The sequence below is a fragment of the Pteronotus mesoamericanus genome, unplaced genomic scaffold, assembly GCF_021234165.1.
Source record: "Pteronotus mesoamericanus isolate MK-2021 breed Mesoamerican mustached bat unplaced genomic scaffold, CSHL_Meso_final contig_1201, whole genome shotgun sequence".
NCBI classification, from domain to species: Eukaryota; Metazoa; Chordata; class Mammalia; order Chiroptera; family Mormoopidae; genus Pteronotus; species Pteronotus mesoamericanus.
Window position 1 is genome coordinate 663,011 of NW_026555042.1, and position 18,779 is coordinate 681,789.

The following is an 18,779-nucleotide window of genomic DNA, read 5'->3' on the forward strand; positions in this document are numbered from 1 at the left end:
TTAGCATTGAACAGATCACGCGTGTGGAGTGTGTACTGAGTTTTCCAGGGACTGCAAATACTGGCTGGCATGTCGCCACGAGGAAAAAGTCCAACTCCATTTTTTTTTGCATAAATTTACAGTAAAGCTTTTAAAAAATACACAGTAAACAAATGTAGCATCTGATACGTATATTTACAACTTGATTTCCTGAGCCTGAACGTAAGTCCATGACTGTGCCGAGGCGCATGGCCCACCCCAGGGCTCCGGCGATGCGGTGCGGGCAGGCGCGGGCCCATGTGGCTGACTGAGCCTCAAACCCGGGCCCACGCCTGCTTGCCGACGCCGCGGAAGGCACGCGGGGTGTCCTGAAGGCTCGGGGTTCTGCGCGGCCTCTCCGCAGCCCGGACCCGGACCCGGACCACGGGAACGAGGGGCGCGCACATCCGTGTCAGCAAGGGGGCGGCAGCTCACCCGGGTGTTGGCCCGGGTGCGCACACAGCGGGGCGCGGGACAGCTGCCGCCGTGCTGGCGGTTTGGTTACGCAGGCGGCGTTTCCGGCAGCGCCTCCGGGCCCCCGGCTTGGTCCACTAGGGAGCGAGGCGCTCCCCGAAGCACTGCCCTCTGAGCCGCCCAGGGTCTTGACCCGGAGGCGCAGCCGGCGATGCAGGACGTGCACCTTCCTTAAGAACGTGCCTTCTTCAGATGCCCCTGAGCAGGCGGGAGTCAGCGGCGAATGCTCACATTCTGCCCTCTGGCCACAGCCCCATCCTGACATGCTGGTTCCGTGACCGGACGGACCGGGGCCTGACACGTGACCAAGAGCCGTGACGTCTGAAAAGGACGAGGGACATTGTGCCTTGGTGTGTGCTCCCAGGAGGGCGGCAGGGGTCCAGACGGCCTGGGGCTTGGACGTCATGACGACAGCCCCTGAGCCGCCCTCTCCCCTGTGCACGCGCCTCCCCCCGCCACACACACGCGCGCGCGTGCGCGCAGGGACGTGCGCATGCGCACGCCTCTCTCCTGCGCAGTGACGAGCTGCTATAAAGGGTATATTGCGGGGCGGGGGGGGGCTGGCATATGAAGCACCCCAGACACATGGACGACACGCCAAGCTGTGACAATCCAAGGAGACAGGGGTGCGACTTTGGGTTTCAAGCTCATGTCTTCCGATCCCGAAGGGCCGCCCGCACGGCGCCGCGCGTGCAGGTGTGCGTGGGCCTGGACCCCGGGTGTCCCCCACACCCGGGCCGCGCGTCCCTCACGCTTGGAGCGGCACACCCACACCCCGTGCGGGCTCTCGTTCACGCCGGCCTGCGGCAGCCGCCTGGCTCAGAGCGCAGCCGGAGTGCCCGGACGGCGCAGCCGGGGGCGGGACAACCCGCACGGGGGACCCCGCGAGGTTTCCGCGGTGCGGAAGCAGCGCCCTGCCCCGCTCTCGTCCACGTGCGCAGGTCAGCGAGGCCTTGTCGGCAGCAAAGGACGGGCCTCCTCGCGCCAGCGTCCAAGGCAGCGCTGCCCGGCGGGACCCCGCGATCACCCAGACGGTGCGGCCCGTCTGTCCATGAACATGGGAGCCCATGAACGTCTCCCAGCTCCAGTCTAGGGGCTCGAGCCTGTTCCGGCCGCCCTGCCGGCCGCAGCAGAGTGGGGCCTTTCTTCCGCCACAGACGCAGAGTGACCTCCATGCTTCCGGACAACACGGTCCGCCTCCCTCCGGCCTCTCAGGGACACGGCCCACGATCTCTCCGACGACGCTGGGAGCTCCGCTTCCCCCTGGCTGCCAGCTCGTTGCCCACTGCGCTGACCTCTGAGTGCCCACAGCCCAACGCCCGCGCGCAGTCTCTGGCCGAGCGCCTGGCTGCCCATGCACACACGTGCACACACGTGCACACACCAGCACCCCTCTCAGCTTCTTCAGCTCCGAGAGCAACCACCTCCGACCATCCAGCGGGGAGGCCCGGGGAGCACAGGATGCCGAGCCGCATCTGAGGGCGGGGCGGCGGACCCGAGCCCGCGAGCCCTTGGTGGGAAGGCACGTCACACCAAAGCTGGCTCCACCCGCCTGCGGTTTCCTCTGGAAAAGAGTGAAGACAAAAGCTTGATTTTGGCGTGAGATCTCCCAGGCCCTCGTGGGGCCACACGAGAGCGGGCAGGCCCTGGGGAAGCGCCGCGGGGCCACGTTTGAGCCTCGGCCCCGCAGACGCAAACAACCCTTCCTGGGAGGCCACGGGACCCCCAAGGGGCATCCGTGAGCCCCATGTGCAAAGCTGTGCGTGCAGTGGCCTCAGCCACCCTCCAATGCCTGGGGCAGCCGCCCCGTGTCTACCCCTTGTTCCCTTCTCGCTACTGAGCAAAGGGCTGCATGAGGCAGCAGCAGATCTCCCTCATCGCCTTTTCCATTTGTGACGCCTGGAACAGCCAGGAAGGGCCCTGTCACAAGCAGGGCGGCAGGAGGGAGGGCAGGGTGGGGGGGCCAAGGCGACACCCCTGGGGTCACCGGCGCTGGACACGCCGCAGGCTGCTCATCCAGCAGCGGCTGGGAGCATGGTGTGGGTTGTTGTGGCTTTGGCGTCTTAGCCCAACTTCTAAGCAAGGGGACAGTCCCCCGAGAGCTCCGTGGACGGACCCCTGGCCGTCAAGGACGGCCGCCAGCAGCCGCGCCTCCCTCTGCACTTAGGACAGTGAGGCTGCGGCGACGTTTCACACTGAGCGGCACCGAGGGCCGGGGGCCAAGGACAGGAATACGTAGAAAACCGAAGCCGCGGCCCCGGCTCACTCCACACGTGGCACCTGGATGGACAGAGGCGGGGCGGGGCGGGGCGGCCGCCAGGGCGTCCACGTGGCCCCTGGCCCAGCGGGCGGGAAGGCGGCCGCAGAAGCAGGGCGCCCATCGTACACGTGCAAACGGACCGAGCACGCAGGCCAGGAGACGACATTCTGATTCTGTTGGAACAGCCCGAGGACAGGCCTGCGTCTGTGCGGGGACTCCCCGCCGAGGCTGCTGGGAAACGCGGCTGCCAGCACGGGAGGAAGCTCCTCCCTTCCGGGGCTGGGGGTCCCAGAAACGCACAGGACACAAGCGAGCTGGGGCCCCGCACTGGGTGCGTGGGCAGAGGTCCAGGTGGGCGAAACCTTTGTTCTCGGCCCCCAAACGCCACCCCTACTTCCTGTGTGCTGGTCCCCCCACCATGTGACCCACACAAATGCGTATCATCCGCGTCCAGGACAACGGAGCCGGGGCCGGAACCACCTTCCCACGTGGCTCTGTGTGTCTGAGAAACTGTTGCCAAACGTTTTCAGACCAAATGGGAACAGCGAAGCCTGCTGGGGTGCGCCGCCCTACCTAAGCGTGTCCCCACCAAGGACCCGCGTCTCGGCGGGGCCGCCCTGGGCGGAGCGGGACCAGACAGGCCCCGAGCCCCGGGAGGGCCGAGCTGCCCCCGCGGCCGTGGGGGGGGCCTGACCTGCTGGCCACCCCGGCGTCCGGCTCTCCTCACGTTCCCAGGCGCGCGGCCGCCCCCTCGCCGGGCCGCCCTGGAGCCCGCAGGGCCGAGTCTGGCCAGGGCAGCTTCGGCCGCGCTCGGCTCCCCGCAGCCCGCAGGCCTCCGGCGGCGGCGACGGGCCCCGGGGCCTCGGCGGGGTCTGTGCTGAGCCGCCGGGGGGCCTCCGGGGCGTCTCAGCGGCGCGGCCCCTCTGCAGGGGACCGTCCCCGCCTGGTCCAATTTCCTATCGTCGTCCTCACGCTCCGTCCTGCCGGGCTCCCCAGCTGCGGCTCAGAGCGGGACCTCCCGTCTCGGCGGGCGCAGGCGGCCACGGGGACGCCACGGGGACAGCGTCATGACAAGGGGGCTCGTGGCGTGTCCACCAGCAAGCATCTGGGACCGCAGTGAGCGAGTGCGGCGGCCCAGGGAGACGCCGCCGCGACGTCCGGGGGCCTGCTCTGGCTTCCCTGAAGCAGGTCCCCGCGGCCTTCCCTCCGTCGCCCCGGGGGGCGCCGGCCCTTTCCTGAGGTTCCTCTCCGAAGCCCGTGCGACGGCCACAGCGGGCCAGGCAGGGTGGGCGTGCAGGCGCGGGTCGCGGCCTCCGCCCTGCGCATCCCTCGAACCGGGATGGGGGCTGCGCCCCAAGGGGGGCCCGGGGTCCAGCAGCCAAGACCGGGTCCCTCCAGGAAACGAGCCCTCGGCCCCTCGAGGCAACGGCCGCCGCCCAGAGCCGCTCACGCCCGCCCCCTGCCGCCTCCCCGACAGGGGGCGTCCGCGCAGGCTGGAGCCTCCTGCGTCACCAGGGGCGGCGCTGGCTGTCCCGCCTCGCCGCGCAGGCACCCGCTGCTCTCTGGTCCAGCTGGAAGCACAGGGCCCAGCTCCGCTGGGGGCTGGAAGGACAGAGACGTGGACCCGTGATGGAGGCAGCTCGGCGATGGGGAAGGGGCTGCAGGGAGGAGGCCCGGGGGGGGGCGGCCACCGCTCCAGGGGGAAGGCCCTCCTGGGCGCCCTGTGGGGGGCGGGGGCCTCGGACAGAGACCCTCCCGTGCTGTGTTGGGGGGGGGGCCGCTTCCACACGGGGTCTGGGTCTGAAAGCCCGTGCCAGGGAACCTGGCCCTTCTGGCTAAATCTGCCGCGCCCCCCAAGCTTGCATGACACTGCTCCGCCAGCGTCGCGAGGCATTCGGGGTGCACAGCCCCTGCTGCGGGGGTGCACGGGTCCTGCCCCTTCCTTGCCCGGGAAGCCCCCGGGGCCGGCTGAGGGTCCTGGGCTGCGGGCAGGGGCAGAGGGGGGCCCTCGCCCCGAAACTGCAGCCGGCGACATACTCACCACGTCAGGGCGCCCAGGTGAGCTACGACCAGAGAATGAAAGCTAAGGAGAAAAACAAGAACAAAAATAGAAACTGAAAAGGAGGGGAGGGAGGAGACACAGAGGGAAAGAGAGAGAAAAGAGAGTTTGTAGTACTTCCGGCAGGAAACAGCGCGATCACAGACAGAACAGACGGAGCGTCGGCCGTGGCTCAGGCGCAGTCCGGGCGCGCTGGCGTCCGGCGGCCACGGAGAGACATGCTCTGGGGGGCCTCGCTCTGGCCGGAGCCGAGGTGGGGCTGCGGGCGACCGCCAGGAGGCCGCGTGTCTCGGCGTCCACAGCACGAGCAAGCGTGGCCGGTCGCCTCGCCTCCCGGGGCTTGGCTTCCTCCTCCGTGGGGTGGACTGGCCACCAGAGCTGTGGGCGACCATGCGCAGGGGCGGATCCCACTCACAACGCCAATACCAAGGCCCCCCGGCGCCCTGAAGGCCCATCATCAGTGACGAAGCACCAGCGGCGTCCCGAGGACGTTTCGCACGCGGAGCCGCATCCGGGGCTGGGGGCGGGGACCAGAGCTACTGAGGCCCGAGAAAATCTGGCCTTGATCCAATTGCTTGGAAACCCAGAGCTACTCTAGGTAGGTTAATGGGATGAAGACGCCAGTATTTAATACAAACAGATGCTCTTTAAGCCCTGGCTGGTGGGACTCAGTGGACTGAGCCAAAGGGTCGCCGGTTCGATTCCCAGTCGGGGCACAGGTCTGGGTTTCAGGCCAGGCGCCCAGTAGGGGACGCGCAAGAGGCAGCCACACATGCATGTTTCCTTCTCTCCCTCCCTCCTCCTCTCTTTAAAAATAAATTAATAAAATATTTTTAAAAATACAAACAGATGCTCTTTAAGACGCAAAAGGGAGCCGATGTTCCTTTTTTGGGGAGCGGGAGGCCCCGCGCATGGCGAGGCTGGAGCCCCGAGCACAGCACGCCCCTCCTGGGTGTCTCGCGAACACATGAAGCACAAACCCTTGTCTGCCCGCCACCAGCTTGGAAGCTGTGCCCTGCAGGGCCCTGGGGGCTGGGCGGGTGGGGGAGGAGCTGTGCGAGGGCTGTTGTCGGGAGGGGACCCTCTGTTCCGGGAACAGAGTGCCCGCCAGCCCTTCTGCCAGGACGTGCACACAGCCCACGGCGAGGGAGTCCCGTCCACACACCAGCCTCCTGCGCTCCGGAAGGGACAAGCAGGGAGGTGGGTCCCACTGGCCTCTCCCCTCCGCACTCAGTGGGGAGTCGGTCACTCCCTGAGATCGCCCCCCAGGCAGGACCGGCCACGAGAACCGATCACTTCTGGTCACCAGAGATCACGGAAATGTCCCTAAATTACAGGGGGGGAAATACTGCCCTCAACTAAGCAAAACCCTACAGGGAGAGCCAGGGTGGGCCCGGGCTGCTCCGCGCAGCTCGGCCAAGGGAGCGCCAAGCCACACAGTTACGGTGAGTGGGCCGAGCACCCATGCCTCACGTCTCACAGGTTGGGGGCCAGGAAGAGAGCCGGGCAGCTGCCCCAGGCCCCCAACCGCCTGGCCCCATCTAGCCGCCTGCCCGCGCAGTTTCCTGACCCTGGAGGCAACTGTGCGAAGGACCAGAGCCAGGAGGCGCATGCGGGACCGGCGGCCTGCCTTGGAGGGACACCCCAGCCTGCAGGAGGTTGGTTTTCGGTCCAGCACACTCAGGGGACTTGTAAAAAGCAAACGCTTCCGCACGGCTGTCAGGGAGCCTGGGTCGCTGTTCCGACCGCCCTGCTACAACTGGGGAAACTGAGGCCGTGAGAGACGTGCACCCCCAAGGTCGCGGGGCGGGGCCATGGCAGAGGGGGCGTCCCAGACCCCAGACCCAGGCTCCTGGCCAGGAGCTGCCACGGCCTGAGGCCTCCGTCCATCCACGGGAGCTGACCTCAGACCCGGCCGGCCTTCAACGACGCGCCCACCAGCAAGCCGGCTCTCCCCCGTTTCTGATGCTCCAGTAACAGAGCCCGACATCCGCGTCGATTTTACCTTTTCCTCCAGTTCCTTTATCTGTCTCTTCTGAGCTTCTATTCTTTCTTCTAACTCTTTAATTCTCTGCAATGTTCAAAGGAGGAAAGTCTTCAATAATCAGGGTATTGGGGAAAAAGGCTTCTCAAGGTGTCCCTCGGGCTTGGTGCACCGATGGACGCAGAGCCTCCGCGGCGCTGGCCGTGAGGCCTGGCGGCCGTGCTGGCTGGGCCCCATCTTCAACTCTGGTCTGCGCCGTGCAGCCGGAGCCTCACCCCGTGCCCCCTGTGGCGCCTGGGACGGGGGCCTGCCGGCCTGACCCCGGACACAGCTGTCCCCGGTGGCTTTGCTTGGCCTCCCCTCGGGCTCCCCCTGCCGCCGGCAGCTCCCGGCCATCAGCGCGATGCTGGACACCCAGGGGAATGGCGCGGGCCGAGGGGCATGGGACGCGAGTCTGCGTGCGCCCGCGGCTCCGGGGCCCGGCCGGCGCCCCAAGGCAGCAGCGCTCTGACCACAGCCGACAGCCCTCATGCTGACCGCCCTGGACCCGGGGCTGAGGATCCTGACAGCTGGTAACCCTCTGCTCGGACATCGGTCCCTGGCAGCCACCGAGAACCTCGCCGACTGGCGGGGAGGCATCGTGTCTGGGTGTCCTGAGCAGTACCCACATCCATGTTCCCCCGGGGTCATGCGGGGACAGACGGGGGAGGGGAGGCATGTCATCCACACCAGGGGGTCTAGAGGGCCAGGGTCCCTCACGCCCCGCCCTGCTCCGCCCTGTGAGAAATGGACAGGCCAGAGGAGACCAGGGGCTGCGCCCCAGCCCATGAGCTGCTGCTCCCCAGGTGGCAGCTTCACCACACTCTGCCTGGGGGCCAGGGGTCCCAGAAGAGGGAACGCACACCCAGGGGCCAGGGCAGTGTGGCCCGGGAGGCTGGCCTGGAGCGGCAGGCGGCCTGGCAGGGGGGTCCACCATGGGTGTGGCCATGGAAGGCTGCGGTCTTCGGAGTGTGGCTACCAGGGGACATGTTCCTGGCACCATCCCCTAGGCCCCCGCCTGCACCTGCTGTGCCAGCGGCAGCGGCCCCGTGCGCCCCCCTCCCCGCCCTCCCCCCCGCGCCTGCTGTGCCAGCGGCAGCGGCCCCGTGCGCCCCCCTCCCCGCCCTCCCCCCGCACCTGCTGTGCCAGCTGCAGCAGCTCCATGCGCTCCCCTCCCCGCCCTCCCCCCGCACCTGCTGTGCCAGCTGCAGCAGCTCCATGCGCTCCCGCAGGATCTGGGCGTCCCGCTCACGCAGCTCGCTCATGACCTGGCGCTTCCACTGCTCCACGGCCACCCTGAGCGTCTCCCGCTCGTCCTCCGACAGCAGCTCGGCCATCTTGGCCCCCGCCTCCTGCTGCAGGGCGTCGAACAGCATGGCCTCCAGCTCCAGGATGTGCTGGGAGGGAGGGCAGAGGTCAGCCTTCACAGCTGGGGGCCAGGCACCCCGTCCCTCAGGGTCACACCTCCGAGCCCGTGCACGGAGGGCACGCCTTCCTCTGTGACATCGCGGCGTGGACACTGGGCCCTCCACATGACCATCGGGAAGACGCGGTCAGCAGACACACAAGCCCAGAGTGGGGGCAACAGGGAGTGGGCAGCCCCGAGGACAGAGCGGAGAGGGAAGGCCTCTTCCCTGGCTCACAAGGCCCGTCAGGCCCGGCGCGGGGGGCAGTGCTCCCAGGGCGTGTGGCGGGAAGGACGGAGGGGCAGGTCCTCGACTCCCCACCGGTCCCCGTCCGAGGCCGGGCCTCTGTCATCCTCCCTGCTGCCTGTGGCGGGGCGGGCTGTGTCCCCAAAAAGATTCGTTCAAGGCCCTCCTCACACCAGGCGGGAGGGCCGTGGAGTGTCGCTCTGGCACGGGGCGCAGACACGGGCTCCCTGGCCCCCGAGGGGTCGCAGCGCCCTTGAGGAGGCAGGGTCGGGCCGCGGGCGAGCCCAGGCCAGCCGGCTTGCCCCTCCGGCAGCAGCACCGCCCACGCTCCGGGCCACGGCCCGCTCTGCGTGCGGCCCTGCGGGTGGGCGGCTTCCCTGCGGGCCCGGGAGAAGGGCGACTGTAGGGGCCCCGGGGCCGCCACCGATCTCAGAGGAGGGGCCCGGGGCCCCGCAGGCCCCTCAGTAAGAGACCAGGGGGAGCAGAGAAGCTGGCCCAGCCAAGGCGCCGCCAGGCCCGCAGGCCCCGGGTCAGGGCCGGTGCGCGAGGCCCAGGGTGGGGGAGGACTGGGCTGTGAGCCGAGCGGCCACAGAGGGGACACGGTGACGAGCAAAGACCAGAGCGGGCCTGTGCTCTGTGCCCCCCACCTCCCGAAGTGCCGTCACGGCTGAGGACGCCCCGCAGGTCAGCGCAACCGGGCCCGTGCTGTCACGCAGCAGCCGAGCGCACGCCCGGCTGCCAGCGCCTGGGGCTGAGCCGCGCGACCTGGGCTGCTCGCACAGCGATTTCCTCTGGAAAAGTGTGATGGGCGCAGTCTGAAAAAACCAAGTTCTCAAACTACAGAAACCCACCTTCCTGTCAAAAACGCGGCACCTTCAGCCCTGGCGGGTGCGGCTCAGTGGACCGAGTGCCGCCCTGCGAACCAAAGGGCCGCCGGTTCGATTCCCACCCGTAGGGGGGGCACGAGAGGCAACCGCACGCGGATGTTTCTCTCCTCTTTCTCCCTCCCTTCCCCTCTCTCTAAAGATAAATAAAATCTCTAAAAAAAGGGTAACAGCTTCAAAAATGACTGTTCACTTTTCTTTAGGCAAAATGACAATGACAAGTCCTTTAGGCTGAGTAGACATTTTAAGAAATGGGAAAAAACCCACTCCGGGACCTCCCCCTACAGTGCATTGTCCCTGGCGGCCACAGCATACGCTGTCCCCAGATCTCCCAGCTGCCCCCCGCCCCGCCACATGGGCGGCCCCTTCCCGAGCGAGGGCGCGGGGCATCCAGGAGATGCCCAATGCCCGGGCTTCTCACGCAGGCCCCGCTGAGCGGGGGGCTCAGAGTCCGCGCCCCAGGGGCTCACGGGAACTGGGGGTCGGGGGGACGCCGTCCATCGCCTCCCCACGACGCGCGGGCCTGGGGCTGCCTCTGGGACGCCTCTCTCTCTCCTGTCCACGCCAGGAAGGGGAGCTAATGCCTCTCGGCACCGGGAGGCGCCGAGGTGGGCCTCGGGCCTCCCAGGCTGGACGCTCGGTCCCAGACCCCAGGCCTGCTTCCGGCCAGTCCTTGGGCCACCTTGCTGGGGCCACCAGACAGCGTTTCCTGAACCAGCACATGACACGCGCTGAGGTGAAGGATTCGCACCCCACGGGGAGGCGGAGGCCCACAGCCGGGGGAGGGAGGACTGGGCGCAGAGCGGCCGTCCTGGGCGGGGCAGCCACCTGCTCGGAGGAGGGTCAGGGTCCGGGTCCGGGCCTCGCTCCTGCAGGAAGCCCGGGGCTCCCCGTGGGGCGCTGTTTCCCACGGGTGGGCGGGCAGGCCTGCTCCTCTCCAAGTGTGGGGCGGGGTCAGCGAGCAGAGCAGGAGCCCCCAGGAGAACCGTGTCACTTACATTCCGCTGTGTTCGGTTACTTTGCACGTGAGTCACATTTCGCGGACTCCTATCTTATCAGCGCCCCCCGCGTCCCTGTGATTCTGCCCTGGCGCTCCGTTCCCGGGCCAAGCATTGGATGGACCGGAGGGCGGTAAACGCAGCCCTGGAACTCGCCGGACCCGGGGCCCCGCACCAGTCACACAGGCCCAGGCCCCTCCCGGGCAGGTGCCGAGGCCCGGCCCCGCCAGCCCCCTCCCCCCCCGGCCGCGCCCTCACCTTGTGGGCCTGGTCCAGCGCCTGCTTCCTGCAGTCCAGCTCCTCGTCCAGGTAGCCCTTCTGTTTGCTGAACAGCTCCTGCAACGCCAGAGGGCCAGGGGCTCAGCGGGGCCGCGCGGGGGGCGGCACAGGCCCGCCGGGCGCCCACCGACCTTCTCGCTCTCCAGGTCGGCCATCTTCCGCTGCAGGGCTGACTCCGTCTCTTCGATCTGCTGCAGCCACTGGACACAGAACAGAGCAGGTGGCTGTGGCCCTCCGGGGACCGTCCCACCGTCCCGCTCCGCTCCGGGGAGACAGCCTGGGGGAGGAGGGAGGCCTGTGTCCCCCGACTCTCCCTCCCGGAGGGAGGACCCCCACCCTCGCCGGGGGTCTCCGCGACGTCCCTGTGCCGGGGGTGCAGGCCGCCGGGCTTAGCCCACAGCCGGCCCGGCCCCTAGCAAGTGGGCCCCCCGCCCCGCCCCAGGGACGGGAGGGGCGTCAGTGGGGGCAGGGGGGGCACACGCCCCGCGAGCTCCACCGGGAGGTGCAGGAGGGGCGCTGCCCACCCCGCCCCCGCCCCGCACCCACGCTGGCTGGGCGCCCCTCCTGCTGGAGGGCCAGGGGAGCGCACGCTGACGCTGACAGGGGAGCACTGGGCAGGCAGGGCTGTGTGTGGGACCAGGGGGCAGGGACGCGGGGGTGCGGGGGGCTCAGGCCGCGGCAGGTCAGACAGAAGGCGGGTCGCAGGGACTCGCCATGCTCCCGGCCCTGGGGGGGAAGGGGGCAGCGCTGGCCGACTCCATTATTTGCAAACACGCATGGGGGTATTTTTCAACCCCTGCGTGTGCGGGGCCCCCCAAGGCCGACAGGATCAGCGCCCCCGCCCCCCTCCCGGAGAGAGCAGGTTCTCCACGCCGAGCCCAGAGCGGGAGGCCCGCTGAGCCACGCTACCTTCTCCGCCAGGGTCAAGACTGTCCTGGCTTGTATGACGACCACCTGCTCTTCATTGGTCAGGTTCTGCGTCCAAAAGCAGCGCACACACAGTCAGGGGCTGGGCCTCCGGGGCGGCGGGAGGCGTGAGGGACCTGGCGGGGCTCAATGCGGGGGGCATGCTGGGGCGGCCGGGCTGCAGCCGAGGGCGTGTCCGCTGAGACGCCCTCCCCGGAGCCCGTGGTGCCCTCCGCTCTTGCCCCCGGTCACTCTGGACGCGTCCTCCTCTCTGCCCTTGCGCCCCCTCACGGCGGTGACCAGGGTGGCCTCAGTGAGCCCCCCCGGCGGAATGGGGCGGGGGGCAGCGCGCTGGGCAGGCGGGCAGCAGCGGGCGTGTGTCTGCTCTGCGTCCTCCTCTCCGTCTAAGCACAGCTCTCTGCGTGTGCAGCCCAGAGTCACGGAAGCACCGCACGCAAGCGTGGGGCGCAGACCGGGCGTGCCTGGCTGTGACACGGCCGCTGCCCGCGCGTTTCCGCCTCTTCCCTGCAGGCTTTAGTCATGTCTCATCCCAAGGGGCCCCCCGTGTGGTCCCTCCAGGCGGCTGGGTCTTTGGGGCCAAGGAGCACCCTCGGAGGACGTGGGCACAGGGCGCTGGCGCCGCTTAGGCACCAGTGCTGCCGCCGTGACCGGTGCTGGGGCCGGAGCTGGGCTGTCCACGCCTCCCACTGCCCGGGCAGCGCCCTAAGCGGGGTCTCCTGCCCCCCGGTACCCACATGGTCAGCACAGGGCAGGGGCTGGCGACCCACTGCTGCAGGCACAGAGGCAGGCGCTGCGCACGGGCGGTGCCGCGCCCCCAGCTCCGGCGTGGGGCTGGGCCCGGGGCCAGGAGCCCCGCATTCCTCTGCTCCCCGGGGAGCCGGCCAGGCTGTCTGCCTGCCTGGGCGCGGGGTGTTTGCATGCGCTTGTTTCCTTGTCCCTCCACCTGCCGTGGGAAGTGCCCTCATCTTAGGGCCTCGCTCTGCCTGGAGAGCAGGGACGAGGCTGGGGAGCCGTGGCGCCTCGGGACGGCGGGGGGCCTGTGTGGCGTGCACCTCGGGGAGGAGTCCCAGGGCGGGGCATGGGCGCCGCCACCAAGTACAGCCAACGCCCCCCTGGCCCCAGGCAGGGGACGCCGCGCGTGCAGGGTGAGGGAGGGAGGCTGGGTGGGAGGCGGGTGAACGGATGGATGGATGGAAGGGGGAGGGGTGGCGGAGGAAGAGTAAATGGGGCGGGCGGGCGGGCGGGAGGGGGAGGGCGATGGGGGACGGAGGGATGGGATGTAAATGGCCGGAGGACGGATGGGTGGACGGACGGATGGAAGGAAGACAGACGGATGGACAGAGGACGGAGGGGACTATGAACGGGCACAGTCCCTTTTTCCCCTCAGTAATTAGGATTCCTCCCAGGAGTGTGCTGTTGAAATTGGAAATCTGCCCTAACTGAGACCCGGGGATTGTTAGGGGTTCTGCCCGCCCGCCCTCCCAACAGGAAGTGAGGCCCCCGCGTCTGGGGCGTTTCAGGCCCCACGGAGCCCCAGCCCCTCCCGGCAAGGGTCTGGAGGAGCAGAAGAGGGAGAGGGGTTTCAGGAGCTGAGACCACATGGCCCGAAGCGTCTCCGCCGAGGGGCTGGGTGTGGGCCCCGCACCCCAGCAGAGCTGAGGTCCCGCGCCCCAGGCTTCGGGACGCTGGGCGCCACCCGCACGGGCGCAGGAACAACGGGAGAAAGGAAGGGGATTTCTCCCAAATGCCTGGGGCGACCGCCAGCCCCGGGCAGGGCGGCCGGGCAGGGCGGCCTTGGCGGGGCCCCCGCGGGACTCACAGGGCCCCGGGCACGGCGGGGCGGGGCCTCGGGGCGGTCGGCGGGAGGCATGCACAAATCAGGAGAGCAACATACACTTACGGCGTTGTCCCCCAAGATGTCCAGCTTCTTCATCAGCTCTGTGACCAGGATGTCCTGGAGGCACAGACACAGGGGACACAGGGCAGGTGAGGGGCGCAGGGGAGGCGGGCACCGGAGGGCGGGCGGGCGCGGGCGGGGCGCCGCGGGCGCGGTTACCGTCACGCCTTCGGCCTCGCAGTAGGCTTGCAGGGGGCTCTTGCCGTCCACGGAGGGCGTGTGGTGGAAGTTGATGGCGGGCGACTTCCGCTCCCTCTCCTAGGCAGAGAGCGAGGCTGGGCACAGCCCCCGCCCTCCCGTCCCCTCCTCCACGGCGCTGGGCTGGGGGCAGCCCAGGGAGCTCACGACGCCACAGAGGCCGCCACACGCGGTCGACCCGGCCGCTGTGTCGACGAGGTCCCGGCCGTGGCGCCAGCGGAGCCCTCGCGGGACTGGCCTGAGAGGACAGGCCCAGCGCAGACGCCCACGGGGGCGGGGCTCCCAGCTCGGACGGGCCTCCGGGCGGCGTCCTCGTCCACCCTGAGCCCCAGCGTCCCCCCCAGGCCTGTCCCCCTCGGGCTGAACCGAGCAAGCCCCGGGACAGGGGCCGATGCAGCCGCGTCCTCATCTAAGACCCGTGCAGGAGCCCTGGGGGCCGCGGGGACGGCCATACACAGGGGGCAGCAGCACAGCCTTCCTGCCACCGCAGGGGTGCATGGGGGGGCCCGGAGGGGCAACTCCATCTGGACTCAACCTGGTCCCTTGGCGGGCGAGTGAGGACCCAGGCCCCCACCCAGGCGTGCAGGGGCACCAGGAACCAAGCCAGAATGGGGGTTCAGAGAAACCCAGCAAAACCAGGCCACAGCGCCATGCAAGACGGGGTCACCCTGTCAGCCGGGGCCACGACCCCCTGGTCACCAGGCGTCCTGAAGGGGCCCAGGACCCACAGGGAGCGCCCTTCTGGCCAGGCCTGGCGGGTCACGTGTCGGCAAGGCCGCCTCAGCCTCCGCCACAGCAGCGCTGCCGCAACCGCCCTCGGCACCACGGCCCGGCCGCCGCCCCCGCCGCGCACCTCCAGCTCCAGGATCCGGAATTCCAGCAGCTCGTTCTGGTCCTTCGCATCCTGGACCTCGTGTTTTAGCCGAGCCTCTTGCGCCTCCATCTGTTTAATCTGTGAGATGAAAGATGGAAGAGACACTGGAAGTCACGTGAGGTCGACCTCAGGGCTCCATCCGTGGGGACAGAGGCTGGCCCCGCCCGCCCCGAGCCTGGCTGAGTCCTACCCCTTGGCTAATGTGGGGCCAGGGCTTCAGGGCCGGGTGCCCGGGGCCAGGAGAGAGGGGTCCGCCCAGCACAGAGGAGGTAAGACGTCCCCGTGACCCCTGCCTCGCCCTGGCCAGGGCAGCACTCTCAGGGCCCAGGCCGGCCCAGAGCCGGAGGGACGTTGTCCGGACGAGCCGTGCATGTGCCGGGGCTGCCTGGCCGAACCGACTGCGCTGATTAAGGGACTGTTTGCCTGTCAGGGTTCGTGAGCGAGCGGACCTGAGGGCAGCCACACCTTCCGATGGGCGTGCTCACAGCTCAGCCGCGGGCGGGTCCTCGGGGGCCTCGCGAGGGCAGAAAAACGCACCAGGAGGCGCCCACTGGGGCTGGTGGCGTGGCCCACGCCTCAGACTGAGCCCGAGGGGCTGAGGGGCTGTTCTGAGGATCAGGGACGTGTCTGACACACCCAGGGGCGTGTAACCGACTCCTGGCCAACGACCCACGGCCTCAGTGCCGTGAGCCCCTCCTCCGGCCAAGCCTAAGCTCAGGGTTACTCGAGCCGGCGCCAACCACAGAAACGCCCACCTGGCCAGGCACGGATCAGGAAGCTGCGAGAGGCCCAGGGCCCCACCAGGCCGACGCCCCCTTCCTGGCCGCCCCAAGGGGCAGGGGATGGACAACCACAGGAGAGGGCAGCCCAGGAGGCCCCGGGGGGACCCCGCGCCCCGCCCTCCGTGAGCACGGAGCAGTCACGCTTTTCCTGGCAGGCTCCCGGCCGGGCCGCGCACACCTTTTCGAAGAGCTCCTGGTTTCTCCGGTACAGGGCTTGCTTCTCCTCGATCCACTTCATGTCCTTGAGAAGGGAGTGGAAAGGGAGGCGTGAGCACCCCGCAGGCTGGAGCCGTAAACCCCACGTTTGAGTCACAACCTCAGGGAACAGAAGGTTCTACCAAAGGCCTCGACACTCAGCTTCCGAAGCCGCCGCCTCGTGACGCCGACGCCACCCAGCTAGCGGCAGCCCCTGTCCCTGGGCACCCTGGGCGGAGCGCGGGGGCCGCCCGGCTGGGTCAGACCCCGCATGCCCCCCAGGACGCGCGCACCTGCCCCTGCTCCGCCAGGGCGCTCTCCAGGTCCTCGATCCGCGCCTGCGCGCTCTGCACGTCAGCCTGGAGCTGCTCGCGGGTCTGTGGGCGGGAGGGAGACATCAAACTTTCCCTTAGAGCCAGGACGCGCCTGCACCGCGGAGATGCTGGGGAGAGTGCGACTGGGGAGAAGGGGCCGTTAGCGGCTTTGCAAGGATGCTCCGCGGGGAGGAAGGACCCCCAGGCCGACCGGAGGCCGGCGACCCCGCTGGACTGCGGGAGGACCTGCGATTCGCTCTGAGGGGCCGTAGGGGAGCCCTGCCCTCAAGTGAAGGAGCCCACAGGGTGCTTGGGCCTTCTGGGTGCCGGCGGGGGCTGGTTCCACCCGCTGTGACAGTGACGGCCCCGCCCAGCCCGACCGCGGGCGGCCGGAGCGGACAACGCGCTCTCCGGGGGTTCACCGCGCACTCCTGTGCCCAGCCTGGCTCCGGCCGGTGCCACCCAGGCCCGGCCCGGCCCCCCCAGCCGACGGCTTCCCCACCGCGGGCTCTAGGTCGCCTGGGGGTGTCACGGGGCCACACTAACTACAGCCGGGGGTCAAGCGGGGAGGGGCCCACCGGAGTGGAAGTCAGTTAGACCTTAACTTCTCGCTCGGCGTCCAGCGTCCCCCCGACCTGCTCCTGCAGCAGGGCGTACGCGCGCTGCAGCGCCTGGTACTCCATGGTCAGCTGCCGGAACCGCAGCTCCGCCACCTCCTTGGCCACGCCCTGCAGGGGCGCAGGGGCCTGTGTTAGCGCCGGCCTCCGCTGCGCCAGGGAGCTGCGCCTGGGCCCCGGCGGGGGGCGGGGCGGGGAAGGCGGCTCTGGCCGGCCAGGGAGGAGAGCAAGGCTGGCGCTGTCCAGCCAAGGGGCTGGACGCCACCCACCGGCCTCACACCCCAGGCCCCTCCCTGCGTCAGGACCCCCAGCGCCTCCTTCTGGCCGCAGTGACGCCTGCTGCCCTAAGAGGACCAGGTGGCCGCCGCTGCTTCTGAGGCCCCGCTGGACGCCCAAGCGTTCGCTGCTCAGAAACAAGCCAGAAGTCCGCGCGGGGTGGGGGGGCGCCGTGTGCAGGGCGAGCGGGCCCCGGAGCCCCACCCTGAGCCAGCTCCCCAGCCCGGCTCGTGCCCCGAGTCTTGCTAGCGACAGGCGTGCTGCCACGTCTGAGATCACAAAGCAGCTGTGTGGCCTCAGGGCGCCTGCCGGCCCTGCCAGAGGCGGCCCCACCAGGGCCTCCGTGGCCTGGCCCGGGCTGTGGACCACCAGCCACTCCTCGTGCCCCAGCCACGGGGCAGGGCCGTCAGCACAGGCTGCCCGGACTTGGGGGTGGTGTCCTCCCAGAACAAGGGCCTGGGGGTGGGACACGCTGGCTGCGTACCCGTCGGAGGCAAAGCCTCTGCTGCCCGCACGCAGCCCAGCGTGTGCCCGGGGCGGCAGTGACGACCCTGGGCCGAGGGCTCCGGCCTCCCGCACGCCCGGCCCCTTTGCCCCCCGCAGAGGGGGCTCTAGACGGGGTGACGGAGACGGGGCGTGTGCCGGGGGGAGGGGCGGCCGCCAGGGCAGCGGCAACGGGGAGTGATTCTCACGGTGCGGAGCCCTGGACGCCGGGGGCACGGCCCGTGAGGGCCACAGGCCACCCCCGCAGGGAGCCGCCCGGCCCTGGCCCTTCCCCCCATGACTGTCACCTCCTCCAGGTCGTCGTCCGGGGTGCACGGGGTCTGGTCCGTCCTGTCGGTTTGGTAGGATATGGAAGAGCCGTCGGACTCCAGGGAAGCCTCTTCATCGTACCCGAAGAAGGTCTCCACCACCACTGGCTTCGGGGGAGGGGAGGGTGTTGACCCAAGCCTGGCCGGGCTGCGCCCCCAGCCCCGGGGACCGCGGGCCACTCGCACCGGCCCCTCCGCCGCCCGCTGCGAGCCGCACCCCAGCTCACTCCAGGCCCCCCTCGGCCCCCCAACCTCAGGGCGAGGCGGTCCCCACGGGGTCCCTGGGGAAGCAGGCTGAGGGGGGCAGGGCGGGGGGGCGGGGCCGTGGGGCCGACTCTGCCAGCCCCCCGTTTGGCACGTGGCCGCGTGCCTAGCAATTCATTCTTGTTGTGTTTTCAAAGCATCGGCCTCGGCAGGTTAGAGAAACAGGAAACGCAAGAGCAGGGGCCGGCCCGCCCCCCGCCCGGCGAGGGCCCTGCCTGCCTGTGGGACGCCCCCGGCTCCTCTCTGGCGTCGGCGCCAGGGTCCCCCCCACCCCCGGCCCTGGGTGCCCCGGCTTGGGGCAGGCCCACCGGCCATTGAGGTGGAGCGCAAGGCGGCCCATTCACCCACCGATGCCCCTCCCCCAGCCCCCAGCCCCCACGGAGGGCCCCTGACCGGCCGGCTCGCCCTCCCCCCGTCTCACGCGCCAAGTGCCCTGATGGGGGCCCGGCCCGTCGCTGCGGGAGCCTGCCATCCGGCTCGCGGCCTCAGGTGACCCCGAAATGCCCTGAAACGACCCGGAGCCCCTTCTGCCTCCCGCGGGCCCTTCTAAGGCCCAGCCAAGCTCATATGACAAACCCTCTGGATCGCTCAAAGCCGCGCAACACACACACGCTTAGCATAAAGCAGGACGTGAGTCGGGTCCTTCGGAAACGCCTCCCACACCTCCTCCGAGAGAAATCCCAGGGTTATCACAAAGGGCTGAGTGGCAGAGAAGTCCCAGGTCTTCAAGGGACGGGGCCAGCGGGGCCAGCGGGCGGGGCTGCAGCCTGCAGGTGGCCGTTCTGGGGCCTGGGCCCTGGCAGGGCCCGGGGGGCCCCCGCTGCGCAGCCAGGAGGCCAGAGTCCTGAGGCTGACCCCTCCCCCTCCTTATGGCTGTCTTGAGTTCATATCTTCTCTAGGAAACTTCAAGAAATAAGGCCGCCCCAGGGGCGCGGCTCAGGGGGCGGGGCGGTCCGCGGGGGCGGGGCGGTCGGCG

General features: G+C 69.7%; 1 protein-coding gene across 1 annotated transcript in view; it reads right to left on the reverse strand.

Moving 5' to 3' along the window:
* Positions 1 to 4,198: 4,198 nt before the first annotated feature.
* Positions 4,199 to 18,779, reverse strand: part of JAKMIP3 (Janus kinase and microtubule interacting protein 3) — a 30,456-nt gene continuing 15,875 nt past the window's right edge. Inside the window, exons 9-21 of the mRNA XM_054585095.1 lie at positions 17,519 to 17,647; positions 16,434 to 16,562; positions 15,814 to 15,897; positions 15,504 to 15,566; positions 14,523 to 14,621; positions 13,631 to 13,729; positions 13,475 to 13,528; positions 11,557 to 11,622; positions 10,779 to 10,847; positions 10,627 to 10,704; positions 8,028 to 8,231; positions 6,817 to 6,882; positions 4,199 to 4,354 (exon numbers count right to left, since the gene is read on the reverse strand). Coding sequence (XP_054441070.1) covers positions 4,199 to 4,354; positions 6,817 to 6,882; positions 8,028 to 8,231; positions 10,627 to 10,704; positions 10,779 to 10,847; positions 11,557 to 11,622; positions 13,475 to 13,528; positions 13,631 to 13,729; positions 14,523 to 14,621; positions 15,504 to 15,566; positions 15,814 to 15,897; positions 16,434 to 16,562; positions 17,519 to 17,647 — 1,296 coding nt within the window. The remainder of the gene's footprint in view (positions 4,355 to 6,816; positions 6,883 to 8,027; positions 8,232 to 10,626; positions 10,705 to 10,778; positions 10,848 to 11,556; positions 11,623 to 13,474; positions 13,529 to 13,630; positions 13,730 to 14,522; positions 14,622 to 15,503; positions 15,567 to 15,813; positions 15,898 to 16,433; positions 16,563 to 17,518; positions 17,648 to 18,779) is intronic.